Source organism: Chlamydotis macqueenii, chromosome 5 (assembly GCF_036417535.1).
Source record: "Chlamydotis macqueenii isolate bChlMac1 chromosome 5, bChlMac1.mat, whole genome shotgun sequence".
In the NCBI taxonomy this organism is placed as follows: domain Eukaryota; kingdom Metazoa; phylum Chordata; class Aves; order Otidiformes; family Otididae; genus Chlamydotis; species Chlamydotis macqueenii.
The window spans coordinates 61,609,894-61,624,453 of NC_141560.1; the positions used below are offsets into that span (position 1 = coordinate 61,609,894).

Here is a 14,560-nt window from a genome sequence, read left to right on the forward strand (position 1 = left end):
TACCTACAAGATTGTGCTGCAAGAGGAAAATGAGACGGAAGAGAACAACATCCTGTGGTGGTTGCTATATTTGCGTTCATCACAGTGTGATGCTGCATGTTTGTGTTAACAATGAATATCAGTTGGGTGGCATGCTGGTAGCAGCTCTGCTTACTTACATTTTAAATATGCCTTTGTTACTTGCTCTCTGCAGGTATTCGACAACTTCAACTTATCCTCTTCAAAGTTGCACTTATACTAGGAGTTGAAATCCATGTGAATCTGGAATTCGTGAAAGTCCTGGAACCTCCTGAAGATCAGGAAAACCAAAGTATTGTTTATCATAATATGGTTCTGTACACAGTAACTTCTTTTTATGTCAGGCCTTACATGTGAAATCACTCAAGGTAGTTGAATTCTGTTTAAAAAAAAATGGGAATCTTTTGCCCTTCTTATTAAGCTGGGCTTGGTACATGCAGTCATATTGGCGATAAGTATCATTGTGGCAGAGCACTGACAATTCAACCCAATCTGAGAAGTTGAGGTTTTGCACTATGCTTTCTGGCATGTGTTTGAGGCTTTGCAGGGAGCCTAGTGTGGCTTTTGGGTATCTTCTTGCAAAAACAGTTTTTGATTGCTTATATAAATATTGAGGATGGATTAAGCGCTCTGGGCCTCATTTTGCTTTCACATTTGATATAACTCCCACTGGCACACTGAGTCTTATCAGCCGTCTTATGCAAGATTTTTAAACAAAAGAGAGAGATTCCTCATTCTGTTTTTCTGGGTGTTTGTTGTTTTTGTTGTTTTTTTTTTTTTTAAGATTAGTATTATAGCGTGTAGTAGCAATAGAATATTTTTAAAATTTATTTTAATTAAAATACTATGCTATCTCTTTTTAAATGGTCATATAATGACAGGAGAATAAATACATTGTTTTAAATATGGACATTTTCACATAACGAGCTTTGTGTTAATACAGAGATTAAATTTAGCTATGTGAGTATGCTTCCATTTAATTTCTGTTTAGAAGACAAGTAAAAGTGTCAATGATGAAATGCTGTTTTTTCTTTTAAAATCCAACTTTTCCTTGCTGTAACTACATATGTGTACTCTCCTGATAAGGTCACTATGGGGCTATTTCTGTGAGAATTAAGTGCTTAAGCATATTCTTGTGATATTGGTCTGAGAGGATGTTTAGCGCATTAGGCGATCCAAATAAAGGTGGGGTTTTTTATTATTATTATTTTTATTTATTTATTTATTTATTGTTGGTTTGAGCTTGGTATCTTGCTAATACAGCCTGAACGTAGCTTTGACTGCAGCAGAACTTCCCTCCCTCAGACCAAGGCAGAATTCAGCTCTGTTTGAATGAGAAATGGACCATTTATCTTAATGCCCATTGTTCAGACTCTGAAAGCACTTCTCCATTGTATTACTAAAGAATTAATAAATATTATTCTTTGTGTTTTTAGAAATAGGTTGGAGGGCTGAATTTCTCCCTATGGATCACCCTTTGTCAGAGTATGAATTTGATGTTATTATTGGTGCGGATGGCCGCAGGAACACATTAGAAGGCAAGTGAATGTGTGCTTTTAGCCTTATTGATGATCTTTAGGGTATTTTGGAAGGTGTGAAAGTCAGAGGAGGACACAAAGCAACAGGCTGCCTTTTCAACCCACTGAAGCCTGTGTGGAAACTATTTTCTACATGGTATCTTCTGCTTTTGTTGTTAAGTTGTAGCTCAAAATAAGGACTTCTAATGTCATTACTGATTCTCAGCACTGTGTATCTGCATTGCCTACAAAATGCATCATGATGCCATTGGGCTTGCTTTAAGATTAAGTAATGTGATGATTTAACTTGAAAGAGGCTAACAAGGTACATGTCAGGAATGGCATAGTCTTTGTTATTGTGCTGTAAATTTGCACTATATATTTGAACGAATGACTAAAATGTGATTGCCAGGTATTTAATGAAGGCATCAGCAGTATCATTCTTTTATAGCGGTCATTAATTTCAGAAGCAGTTACTTTTGGAAAATATACCAAAAGATGATCAATAACTCTAAGGGTGGGAGGAGGAGGGGAGAAATGCTTCACGAACTTGAGTCACTGCTGAGAATTCAGACCACCCGAGCTGTCTGTCTTAGCAAGACATTAGCTAAGCTGCTCCTTTATCACATGAACAAACCTGTTACTTAATTATATATTCCCTATTGTAGCTTTAATTATATCCAGGTCAGTTTCAGTTCACTAAGTATACTATTTCCTTTTTTATTAGCTTCATAGTTTGTCTGCTTATTCTTATATCTGGCAACCACAATATGCTTAGAGTTAATTCTTTATAATGCTCTGTTATAAAATTCCCCACACTATTGTCTAGCTATCCTCCATAAAAGACTGTTTAAGTAGTCAAGTATCAGTAAAACGGAATTATTCTTACTGCAGCTGCAGACTCTATGGAGAAGTTAAGGGTTATCGTAGTACCAGGATCTAAGGGAATATTTAGTGCACTGAAGATTGTTTACATATGGAAGCTGGTATTGTGATATGAAATTTAGTCGATGAAATAATGGGAGCACATCAAGAAGCACAGAGACAAAAATTCATAGCTGATTTATTTCTTCTTAGAAAATACATGCATTCTCTGAAAAGTCATCTTCAATTGTCTTAAAATATTCTAAGGACACTCTGTCCCAATTCAGAATTTACTTCCAGATGAGGGGACTATATAGAGGGAAAAACTTCCATGTGTGATTTCAGGAGTGTGGTTTAGCAGGCTCTTTGTTGTGAAAAGAGGAAGCTAGGACGGAGCGAGAGAGCACGTAACTTTGCAGTCAGTCTCACCTTGGAAATATAACAGTTAAGCCACTGAATATTTTTCAACCACTAATATCTTTGAAAAACCTCCTTAGCTGGTGTTGTGTTATAGAGGTTTCTATTTTTCAGATCTTTCTCTGCTGCTTTTGACTGCTGATCTCTTGCGTGTTTTTTCGTAAGCTGTTTACCCCCTGTGTAATGAAAATCTTATTTGCTATTTAGCATGTTAAAAATATTTCCCTCCATTAAATTTGATCTGCTCTGTTTCCAGTCTGTTTTTCTTTAGTAATAATTTGTCCTTAGCTTCTTCCCTTGTTCAACTTTTTCCCATACTTCCCCTCCAGACTTAATTTTTTTTTTTTTAAATGAGACTTCATCTTGAATGCAGTACAGCTCCAGTGTTGCAGCTGGGACTGGGGAGGGAAGCCTCTTTGCATTCAAGGGAGTTTTGGAAGAATGATGGAATACGCTGATGACTTGTTGTTTGACAAAGTGTAGGACTAGACATAGGAAAAAGACTGAGCTGCCTTGAGCTGACACTCCCTGAAAGTCCAATGTGAAGTTCCCGGTGTTTTTAATTCTCTTCTTTGCTTACCAGGTTTTAGGAGGAAGGAGTTTCGTGGGAAGCTAGCTATAGCTATCACTGCCAATTTTATAAACAGAAATACAACTGCAGAAGCCAAGGTAGAAGAAATTAGTGGTGTTGCTTTCATCTTCAATCAGAAGTTCTTCCAGGACCTTAAAGAGGAAACAGGTGAGTGCATCCTCATTTTTTCCACAACCTAATACAAGAGGCAGTAGAGGAACTCTTTATCTGCCAGGTGACCCTCATATTCCTATTAACATCAGTTTAAATATATTGTATTAAAAAACCCAAGTGATAAAATGTTATTGATGTCAGAATCTTGCAGATGGAGGTTTCCATTTGTGGTACGATGGGGTTTTTTTTTAGCTTGGGCGTTGCCACATCAGAGCTTATTTTAATGTTTAAATTTTTCTCAACTGTAAAAATGTCTGCTATGTTTAACAAATTTAGAAGATCATTTTCAGTGCCCAGAGATTTCCCTTAAGACATGGTTTGTTTTGTTTGTATCCATTCACATCCTGACCATCTTCAACCCTGTGAACAAGGCTTTGTCCTTCTGGGAGGAGTTTATTCTTACTTTTTGATGTGTAGATCTGATAAGCTGAAAAGCACTAGAGAGGAATCTGCCATAAATACTTAAAATATAAACTGTGAAATATATCTGTGTGAAAAGGAGTTTCAAAATAATTGCATCCACTGTCAGTACAAGCAATTCCATTCGTGTTTTACAGCTGATGATGATTTTTTATTATTATTATTATTATTATTATTATTATTATTACCACCACCAAAACTCCTGGGTAGACCAAATGCCAGAGCCCGAGCAACCTAAAAAGCACTTTGATCCCTTGTCTCAGCTTGTCTATCTCAGACGGTTGTTAAGGTTGTGGTTAATTGGCTGTTCCTCAAAAGGATGCTAAACAACTTTAAATTGTGCTGAGACAGACTCTTGTAGGTAAGGCTGATCTCCTCTCTTGTTTTATTTTGTAGCATTTTGTCTGTTAATGCTTCATCCCAGCTGGGAAAGTGGTTCTATCCCAAGAAGGAAACACACCCCTGAGGATCGATCACATGTTGTTAGTAAATGATGCAATGCACTGTACTTCATAAGAAATGTATTATCTCTTTTCAGGAATTGACCTGGAGAATATTGTTTACTATAAAGACAGCACTCATTATTTTGTGATGACAGCAAAAAAGCAGAGTCTTCTGGACAAAGGAGTTATTATTAATGTAGGTAAAAATGCTGCCTAAAACCCTATTTTGTTTTCTTGACGCAGAATAAGTGTGAACATCTGCATAAACGTTGTTACATGTTACAGACTGTTTTTATAGACTTACTCGATCTTTTCATTTAAGCTCAGATCACTTAGACCTTACTCTGACTTTTTTGTTTGTTTGCTTTTTCCCTCCAGTCAGCACCAAGTTTCTGTAGAGAACTGAAAACAGTACTTCCTAAATTTGTCAGTTCTGAAACTGGCTGAAAGAGGATCTTGACTCACCTTGGAAATACATGGTGTGATCACCACACCAGAAAATAAAAACCTCATTTATTTAAAGGTGAACTCAGCACAGCTACGTTCAGTTTTATCAGGCAAATAAGGGAGTGTTAAAGCCTACCCCAGGCTAAATTGCAAATTCTGTAAAGGGGGTGAAACATGATAGAAGAAGACTATAAACACGATGGCCTGAACTTTCAGAGGTACTTGAAAATACGAGGCTTTTTAATTTTTTTTATTTTTTTTTTTTTCCCCTTTTTCTTCTGTAACATGTGAGAGTTTGTTTTCTTTTGTTGCTACAAAGTGTTTTGGCAGCATTTAAATTTATCTTCCTGGAAACCCAAGAGAGGTCAATTTTTCTCGCAAAGTAAAACAGTGCCAAAACAGCAGAGTATAATTTCCCAAAGGAAGTACTTGTAGGGAGCTATCAGAAGACTTCTTGGCTTTCTGATGTGACCACTTAGCTCAGTGCCATGATTCTCTGCCATTTTTGAGGACAGGGGCTCAGAGGGCTGGTGTGGGGGGTTTGGAGAAGAGGAGCAGCAGCTGTGGCCTGTCAGAGCCACTTCCCTGACCTGCTCCAGTCTGAGTGGAAAAAAAAATAACCCAATCTGTCTAAAACAACTGGGCTAATAGCGGTTCTGTGGTATCATCCCTGCGATTAGGGGTCTCATCCATGATTAAGCTGTAAATAGAAACTGCCTTATTAATAATCACTGGCTTTAAGTAGGATGACCTGTAAAGGCAAGGTTCTTCGCCACACTGGCCAAAAAAAAACCCAGCCCAAAACAGAACTGCAGAAAAGCTTCTACGATCCGAGTTTGAATGTGTTGTTACTGAGATGCTAAGTCAAACCTTCAGGCCAAGACCGGCATGTTATGTCATCAGTACGTCGATATTTCTCCTCACTTGTGGTTTCAGATGTGGGGGTGCACACATGCACAAAAAGTGTTGCAGTGATGATGATAACATCTTTTGATGGGAAGCAATTAATGTTATGAAAAAAATAACACATAGCCGAGGAACTGGGAGGCACTACAATCTTCTGTTGCAAATAAAGCTCCTTATTCAGTGTTGGCGTAGAGAGTTCCTTTTTGGGGCGGTACAGTAACCTCTGTTGGTGTATTAACTTTTTGGAGGAGATGGCAAATCTCCCTTGGTTCTTTATGCTGTGAGATGTGTGGTTGCCACTCTGATGCTATGAGACTGATCCTCTCTGATCCAGAGAGGATAGGTGGAATATCTAATCCTACCGTGCTTCTCTCTTTGCAGGACTGTATCGATACTGAGTTGCTCCTCTGTGGGGAAAATGTGAACCAGAACAATTTGCTGTCCTATGCCAGAGAAGCTGCTGACTTTGCAACTAACTACCAGCTGCCTTCCTTGGATTTTGCAATTAATCACTATGGGCAACCAGATGTAGCCATGTTTGACTTTACTTCCATGTATGCGTCTGAAAATGCCGCACTAGTGAGAGAGAGACACAGACATCAGCTCCTGGTGGCGCTTGTTGGAGATAGTTTGCTTGAGGTATGTCTTGGAATGTCTTCCAAGTCATCTTCCTTCCCTCCCCTGCCTCAATCCAGCCATTCAATATACCCTCCAAAACAAGCCATCTTCTCTTACATGTCCTGAAACAATGGTACCTTCTTCAGAATAGATTTTTTTTTTTTGTTCCCTTTTTCTTTTTTTATGCCATGGTTTACGTCATAACTAGTGCTTGGCTGGCAGTCCCTGACTGAGGTCCTGTTTTGCTTTATGCGAGTTGTATTTCTGTCTGAAAACCAAGCTGTGTGTCCTCAGCTTGGGTGTGTGGCATAATTTTCCTGACTTCCATCACAGAGAAAAACTCGGTCCAAATGTTTATTGCAGCCTCTTTGCCTTGATGTGTTCTCTTTCTGAAGTGAAAAGTGTATGTTGCAACTAATATTTTTTAACTCATGCTGACAACCTGAAGTGTTTGAAAAGATCAGTCCAAAGCAAAATTAGGAGGTGAGAAGAAAGGCGCCTTTTTTTCCCTTGACTAATTCTTCAATATTGAGTCTTTTTTTTTTTTTCCCCTCAGCCTTTACCTTTTGAGGTTAAGAAATTTGTTTTTAAACATAAAACTCAAAAAAAAAAAGAAAAAGTGCAAGCAGTCTTTTTCATTACCCAAGACTTGGAGAAGAGAAACTTCTAAAAACTACAAGAGTTGGCCATGTTGTGTTTCAGTTCTTTCTGGGCTACTTTTCTAAGACAGTATGAAACCTTAGAGTCCAAATCCATGTTGCAAGTTACTTTTGTAATAAGAACTTAAGTAATACAAGGAATTAAAATGTAAATACTTCTTACAGCCCTTCTGGCCAATGGGTACTGGCTGTGCAAGAGGCTTCTTAGCTGCTTTTGATACTGCTTGGATGGTGCGGAGCTGGGCTCAAGGAAAACCCCCTTTAGAAATCCTTGCTGAGCGGTGAGTGCTGCTTTTGTCTTCTCCGTTGTTTCCAGTGTTTTAAAGAGCTGCAGTATTCATAGAAGCACTGGAATTCAGAAATTATCCATTTCTTCAGATTACTGAACAATTTACAATTGCAGTGGGTCGTTGCTCTGTAAGCTTCTGCATACTGAGATCCAGCAGTATGCATGACGTGGGTTTAAATCACTGACTCAAGTCACTAATGACTAGAATTATGTGTGATCCTTAGGGAAATAAATCAAAGCTACCTTGTCTCAAAAGACTAACCCTCCAACCATCTCAGCACCTGTTTTATTTAATTTTAAAAAAATATTCCTGAAACAAATCTAAATAAATACCTTAACACTAACAGTTTTCATAGTTGGTATCTGTGACTTTAACTCTGCATTTTAGCTTAGTGTACCCTGATACCCTCTTTATTTAGACTGATAAATGTGTGGCAAAGGAGAATTGCTGTAATGCTGCGTGATAAGCTTCTCTATATAATGTCTTCTGACCAGAGCAAAAAATCTGTACACCAGCAATCCTGGTGTTGCCGTGATCTGATGGTTGAAATTGCTGACTTTGCTCCTGATGGCAACTGCCCTGCTCTGCTACAGCTGCCCAGGGCAGATACACAACAGAAATGGTCATGGTTGTGGTAACGCATTACTGAGTGCAGTGCTTTGAGAAGTTTTAAGATAGAAGCCTGTGGGATGACTCAAACACAGCATAGTCCCAAATGGAAAATTGAACAGCATAATAAGAAAGGCTGTGGTGGTTACAGGAATTGCAGAATGACGGGATTTAATGCTGTTATGTGGTAAAGAAGTTACTCCTTGGGTGGAGGTTAAAGTAAAACCAGATGCCTGAATGATGTAACCTCCTGCATTTTTTTTTTTTTTTCTCCTCCTTTGTCTTGCTTCCTGCCTCAGGAAAATATGAGCATAAGTTCTAAGAGTCTGTCTTTTTGTTGTCCTTTTTCTGTCTGGCATCCTTCTCCTGCTGAGTGGGGATAAGAAATGGGATGGAGGCATTATGCATTTAGTCTATAACACTTGTCATGGCAGAATCAAAATAAGGTGCAGGCAATTACAAAAAAATAAAATACTCTTTATATAATAAATATTAAAAAATAAAATACTCTTTATATAATATTTATTTTAATAAATATCTCTGGCATCTTTTTTTCTCTATAAGAGAGAGCATTTATCGACTCCTGCCTCAGACTACTCCTGAAAATATTAACAAGAACTTTGACCAGTATACCATTGACCCAGGAACAAGATACCCGAACTTGAACTCAAGCTGTGTTCGACCTCATCAGGTCAGTGCTTAAAAGGCTTGCTTGTGAAATCAGTTAGTTTTTTGTCCAGAAGAAATAGGGCCACAAGTAGTACATAAACAAAATATTCAGGAGACTCCTTAATTTAGATCCAGTTCTTGACAAAGTTAACCTAGAAAGAAAATCCCCCACCCCCCCAGAAGAATTCTAACACTATGCTGCTAATCATGTTTACCTATAGGTGAGACAATTATATGTTACCAATGAGTTACAACAATGTCCTCTTGAAAGAGTAAGCTCCATTAGAAGATCAGTGAATCTCTCGAGACATGGTATGTAACATCTCATGTTTGCTGTGGCTTAATATTTGGAGCCTTCTGAGCATACAAAAACTGATTGAAACATTTCCTCTCTACTGTAACCACAGAGTCAGATATCCGACCTAACAAGCTTTTGACCTGGTGTCAGAAACAGACAGAAGGGTACCGTAACGTTAATATCACAGACTTGACTACCTCCTGGAAAAGTGGCCTTGCATTGTGTGCAATTATCCATCGCTTCAGACCTGACCTCATGTAAGTGACATTTGTAGATCCTGTTGAGTGTAGGATGTATCAGGCATTGTTTCCAAAGCATAGTGTAAGACCAACCAGAACAACACTGGTAGTCTACAGTCCCCTTCTATTGCTGATTTTTGCAAGGAGGTGCATACCATTGCCAGGTTTTGGGAGATGGAGAGGGCGGGGTTAGTTTTGCTTTGGGTTTTTTTTTTTTTCCTGTATGTTCTTGCATGCTGTTTAAAATGAAATATATATGCTTTCAAAGAGCTAGGAAGGCTTTGAACCTTATGACTTGTGGTCGTGTTTGTGGGAGTTACATGGCTATTTAAAACAGAAATTGCAGTGTTTGGAGAATGTGAGAGTTGCATTGCAGGGTCCCTGGAGACAGGTTTTTAATGTATGTTTAAAACCACAGCCATAATGACACTCTCATGAGTTGCAGAAATACCTGGGTGAGCCTTAAATGGGCTGCCCTCAGTGTGTTGTGGTGGTTGCTGTGACAGTCCTGTAAGGAAATGTTGAGCTATAGAAGTGCACAGGATTTGATGGTTTTGCGCAAGTCTAGAAGAGCACAGTGCCTTTGCGCGTGAGTCATGCAACAAGGGCTGACCTTTGAAAAGTAACTGCTTTAGGGATTGAATGTAAACCAGCATTCCCTGTTGAACAGTGTTTCTGGGGTCCTAACCCTGCAAGACCTGATTTCCTACGTGTGTATATTTTGTAGGGTTCCTCGGTTAGATACGAGAAGGTCAGTGTGTGACAAGTGTCAGAAAACGGCAATTGCTGATGCTGGGTTACTGGACTTGCCTCATGCAGTCTGTGGTGGGGTGACTCTTCTGTCCTCTCACCAGTCTCCAGAATGCAGCAGATGCATTCTCTTGCCTTCCTACACAGCCTTAGGAGTCATGGATAAATTATTGTCAGCCTCCCTTTATTGTGGATAAATGAAAGAAATGATTGAGCTATTTTATGAGGTGTGATAAGTAGAAAAAAAATAGGAGCGATACCCAGGGTGCTTGTTTGTACAGCTTTGCCAGCAGAAGAGCTAACATTGTAAGAATAAGATATTTTTTTGCCTTGGGTTAGTTTAAAAAAAAAAAGGGAATTATGGACGGTTTTGTGGCTATAAAGCAGGGAGAGAGGGTTTAGAAACCAAAGTAATCTTTGCTGTCTGTGGATAGCATGTCTCTTAAGCACTGCTCTCTCTAGAAAGCCAATAGATTTGTCTTCCCCAGCTAGCAGACCTCCTGCTGTTTAATTAACATTGTGTTCGGATCTTGTTGGCTTTTTGTATTAAATGGGACTGCTGAAGGACTTGGCTGGATAAAAGCCAGGCAGGCCAGAGAGGCGGCTGCCTGTGGGCCGCAGACAGGGCTGGGGCAGAGAGCTGCCTGCAGCCCCCCGGCTCCAGAAATAGGCTGTGTGGGTGAGGGGGAGAGGGAGAAATTCTTTGGGGGTTCAAAAACTCGCATTCCTTATGAGGAGAAAGAAGCTACCCTGCCTGGGGCTTTGTCATTTATTCACGTGTTTATTTTAATCATGAATTTTGGAAGCTGTTCAAGGGATCAGAGTCTTAGAATAGGTCTCATAGAAAATGGATTAGAGAATGGATAATGCAGCTCCAGATGTGTAATGTACTTATTTAGTGCACTGCTAAATCCGGTTATGACATGGACAGGTGGTCCTCATTCTAACTGTGCATGTAACACCTTAAAAAGAGAGGTAGTGCCTGTGCATGTGTGTGTGCACACATAAAACAGGTTTGTTTCATAAAATGCTAGCCTAAATTTACTTCTCCTAGCTTTGGTTAATAGAACCACTCAAAACTAAAAAGTCAAATGCTAACAGGTGAAATCTGTAGTACCACAGCTGTATTTGGAGAGGAAAAGGTTTCTTACCACTTCTGAGGAGGAATTGCATTTCTTGATGAATAAGAAAATCCTCTTTCATGGGACTACATCAGAATTCAGTTCAGTGAAATAGCTTTTAAATTACATTTCTGGCAAAGCCAGGATTTGTAATAAAGGGGTATGTACGAGACTTTTACCTTTGGTATTGTGTACACTCTGTAGCTTTGACCCAGTGAAATGCCTGTGCCCTCTTTCATGGTGCTGTTCTGCACCTCTCCGATGGGCAAGGGAGCGCTGTGTTGTTTCCAAGAGGAGCAGAGAACAAAGTGCCGCTGATGACAGTGTGTTGTCCCCACAGTGACTTTGATGCTCTGAATGAAGAGGACGGCGTCAAAAACAACCAGCTAGCGTTCGATGTTGCTGAACAGGAGTTTGGGATCCCCCCTGTGACCACGGGGAAGGAGGTGGGGTCGGCCGGGGAGCCCGACAAGCTCAGCATGGTCATGTACCTCTCCAAGTTTTACGAACTGTTCAGGGGCACGCCTCTGCGGGCAGTAGGTAAGCCGAACCCAAGCTGCTCCCAATTCTTGCAAGTTTAGGGGACAGAAGCACTTAATCCAGGCTGCTTACAAGCTGCTCTTGAGCCAAGAGACCTTTCCCAGCTGAGTCATTCTGGCATGCAAGCGTGCCTGCTTCTGTCTGCAGTAGTTACCTTGTGCTTAAAAAAAGGAAAGGAAAGGAAAAACTTGATTGAAGGCCAGGGTTTTCTGGGTCCTCAGTGGTTTCAGAGAACAGGAGCAGCTGAATAACTGTAGCTTGACATCATGAAGTTCATGTATCAGGTTGTTAGAGTGATTCTCTGGTAAGGATGAGTGCATATGGCATGTCCATTCTGGGGTATTTCTCTTCCTTTTTAAAAAAAACTCACCCTACATTGTATGTATTTACGTTTGTTTGCCTGGGTTTCTTTTATATAATTACTACTAGCACTCAGCTGGAAAGTTCAGGCTTAGTCAAAGTATTTAAAAAAGAAATCTAAAAAAATATCCTAAGCAGTCATTTTTTGAACAGATGCTGGCGACAAACAAAATGGAGAAAATAATGATCTTTGTTCAGCAAAATCATCGAACTTCATCTTTAATAATTACATCAATTTAACTTTACCAAGAAAACGAGTACCAAAGGTAAGCTGTGAAGGAAGACTTGCCCTATAAGTGTTTTTAAAAAAGATTAAAAGAAACCATCTGACTCAGAAATAAGCGTATATATATATATATATATATATATCCTACTATTAAAAGACCTGTAGGAGAAGATTTTTTGAGCATAGTAAAAAAGCAAAATAAGATTTCAGAGTAAACAAAGCTAACACGCACATGCACACTCAATCATTTTGATGTTTGTAATGATAAAACTGAAGCATTGTTGATGTCGAATTGCTGAAGCATTAATAATAGTCCCAGTTAAGTGTTCTCTGTAAATGCAAAATTTTTAATCACAGTGAGAATTTGTGTGTACTTGAGAAGAATTCATATCCATTGTCTATGGCAGTCTTCAGTGTAGGTAAAAGTGAGGGGAGGAGGATGTTTTATTTGGAGTGTTTATAAGTTACGGTTTTCAACTTAAAATATTTTCGATCTTGACTCTGTTTACCTGTATTGTCTTTTATGTTTTATTTTTGGAAATTTCTCAAAAACTGTTTTTAGGCAATTTTGTGCAATGCTAGATGCTAATTTTTATATTTATGCCGGGGGCTTTGGTTTTATGATTTTTTGATTGGTTTGATTTTTTGAGACAGGAAAGTCAGGAATTTTTCTGGGCTATTTCTGCCTTTAACAAAAATAGTACTGTAGCTCTGTATTCCTAGAGTGAAAGGTACACCTATAACATATATCAGTTCAGATAATCACTGATATGCTAGAATGAATATTGATTGGGTGGGGGTACTGTTTTTTTAACTAAAGCAGTGATTTGAACAGTTTGTGGATGCTGTCAAGATTCTAGAGGGAAGCTTTCAAACCCTTATAGATGTATAAAGCCTGTGACGGTGACAAACAGTGGGCAGGCTGACTAAGATGACTCTGAGATAATGATCTCTTAGTTCATACCCATATACTTTTCTCTCTTGGTTACTTATTAATGAAAACTTATTGACATGCCCTGTTTATGTCCCTATATAAAACACATCCATGCCTGTACATGTTTCAATTAAAGACTCCAGGGCCTGGAAGGGGTATGGAGACATGACTTAATACCGTCTGACATCGGACTGTGTGTAGTGAGAGTATTGTCTGTGTGTTTCTGAATGGATTAAAACTTCAAAAGCTTCATATCATTTAATTTAAGAGTTACTCTGATGAAATTATTCAGTAATAAACTGTTTCACCTTCTGCCTGTTCATTAACTTGGTCCTCTTCTGAAAGGAGACCTTGAGGAGGGACTTTGCTTTTAGAGCCAAGCCTACCTTCATTTTAACTTCAATTTAAATGGAGAGTGTCTGCCCAGCCTGGCTCAGAGGCAGCAGTGTCTCAAGTCCAACTGTTGCAGATTAGCCAGCACAAATTAAATAAGCAGCATGTACTCCTCCACCAAAATGAATTTTAACTCCTGCATTTTCTGAAATGCAGCTTAATGTGAAACTGTTTCAGGTTTTGAGTTTTCTGGGCTAGCCAGAAACTACATATCAGCTATGATGGTTCTCAAGTTCTGCCTTTGTGGTTTGTTTTTTTTTCCTTTTCTTTTTAATTTTTTTTAAACAGACCTCCTTAATGCTTAACTATATTGTTTCATTTACACCTATGCAGAAGCTCTAAGTTTTGCCTGCAAAAGTACGAATTTTCTACTTCTTTTGGAATTCAGTGTCCTTTGTAAAAGTTTGGGTGTACCAGTATGTACTACATTTCCCAGTATTTTGGTAGATTGCTTTTAAAAATTCCTGTTATCTTGTCTTTTCAGTTTTGGCAGAAATGTGATTTTTTTTTTTTAATATTTTTTTTTTTTACCTGAAGAATTGTTCCAGAATTTCCAAATATTTTCTAGACTGACTTAAGTCTTGAATATTTTCCATGCACAAACACATTTTCAAAACCTGTGGACAGTCAATTGCCCAGTAACCTCATATATCTTTGTTAGGAAACAACTTTTCCCTGTCACCCACATATACACGAAACCAAGTGACATGTTTCCCAGATAACCAAGTAATGAGAAACCAAACAGGCAGAATAAACATTGCTTTTTCTTGTGAGTGACTTCTTTGGAAGAAAAACCTTTTTCATGACCACAATGTTCTTGTTTTTGCATGAGTTATTTGCAGAAGTAAATAGAGTTTTAGTAGTGGGAGAGCTTTCCATTACTAAGCTGTAGAGCCCTTTGACTAACCTCCCGTCATTAAATAAGCCTTCTGTCATAACAGGAGGTACGTTTCTTGGCACTACATGAAAGCATGAGATGATTTGCTTGACAGGCCCCTTTGGTTTCACACTACAGGGGCTTGTTTGAAATGAGAAGTGGAAGCGATATTTTTCCAAATCAACCTGGGGAGCGGGACT

General features: G+C 38.8%; 1 protein-coding gene across 3 annotated transcripts in view; it reads left to right on the top strand.

Annotated features, from left to right (window-relative positions):
- Positions 1–14,560, top strand: part of MICAL2 (microtubule associated monooxygenase, calponin and LIM domain containing 2) — a 110,888-nt gene that overhangs the window by 23,362 nt on the left and 72,966 nt on the right. For all 3 annotated transcript variants that reach the window (XM_086749089.1, XM_086749090.1, XM_086749091.1), the window contains exons 3-13: positions 194–310; positions 1,455–1,556; positions 3,400–3,555; positions 4,520–4,620; positions 6,159–6,416; positions 7,220–7,335; positions 8,518–8,644; positions 8,844–8,934; positions 9,030–9,177; positions 11,371–11,570; positions 12,084–12,196. In XM_086749089.1, the coding sequence (XP_086605215.1) occupies positions 194–310; positions 1,455–1,556; positions 3,400–3,555; positions 4,520–4,620; positions 6,159–6,416; positions 7,220–7,335; positions 8,518–8,644; positions 8,844–8,934; positions 9,030–9,177; positions 11,371–11,570; positions 12,084–12,196 (1,529 nt within the window). The remainder of the gene's footprint in view (positions 1–193; positions 311–1,454; positions 1,557–3,399; positions 3,556–4,519; positions 4,621–6,158; positions 6,417–7,219; positions 7,336–8,517; positions 8,645–8,843; positions 8,935–9,029; positions 9,178–11,370; positions 11,571–12,083; positions 12,197–14,560) is intronic.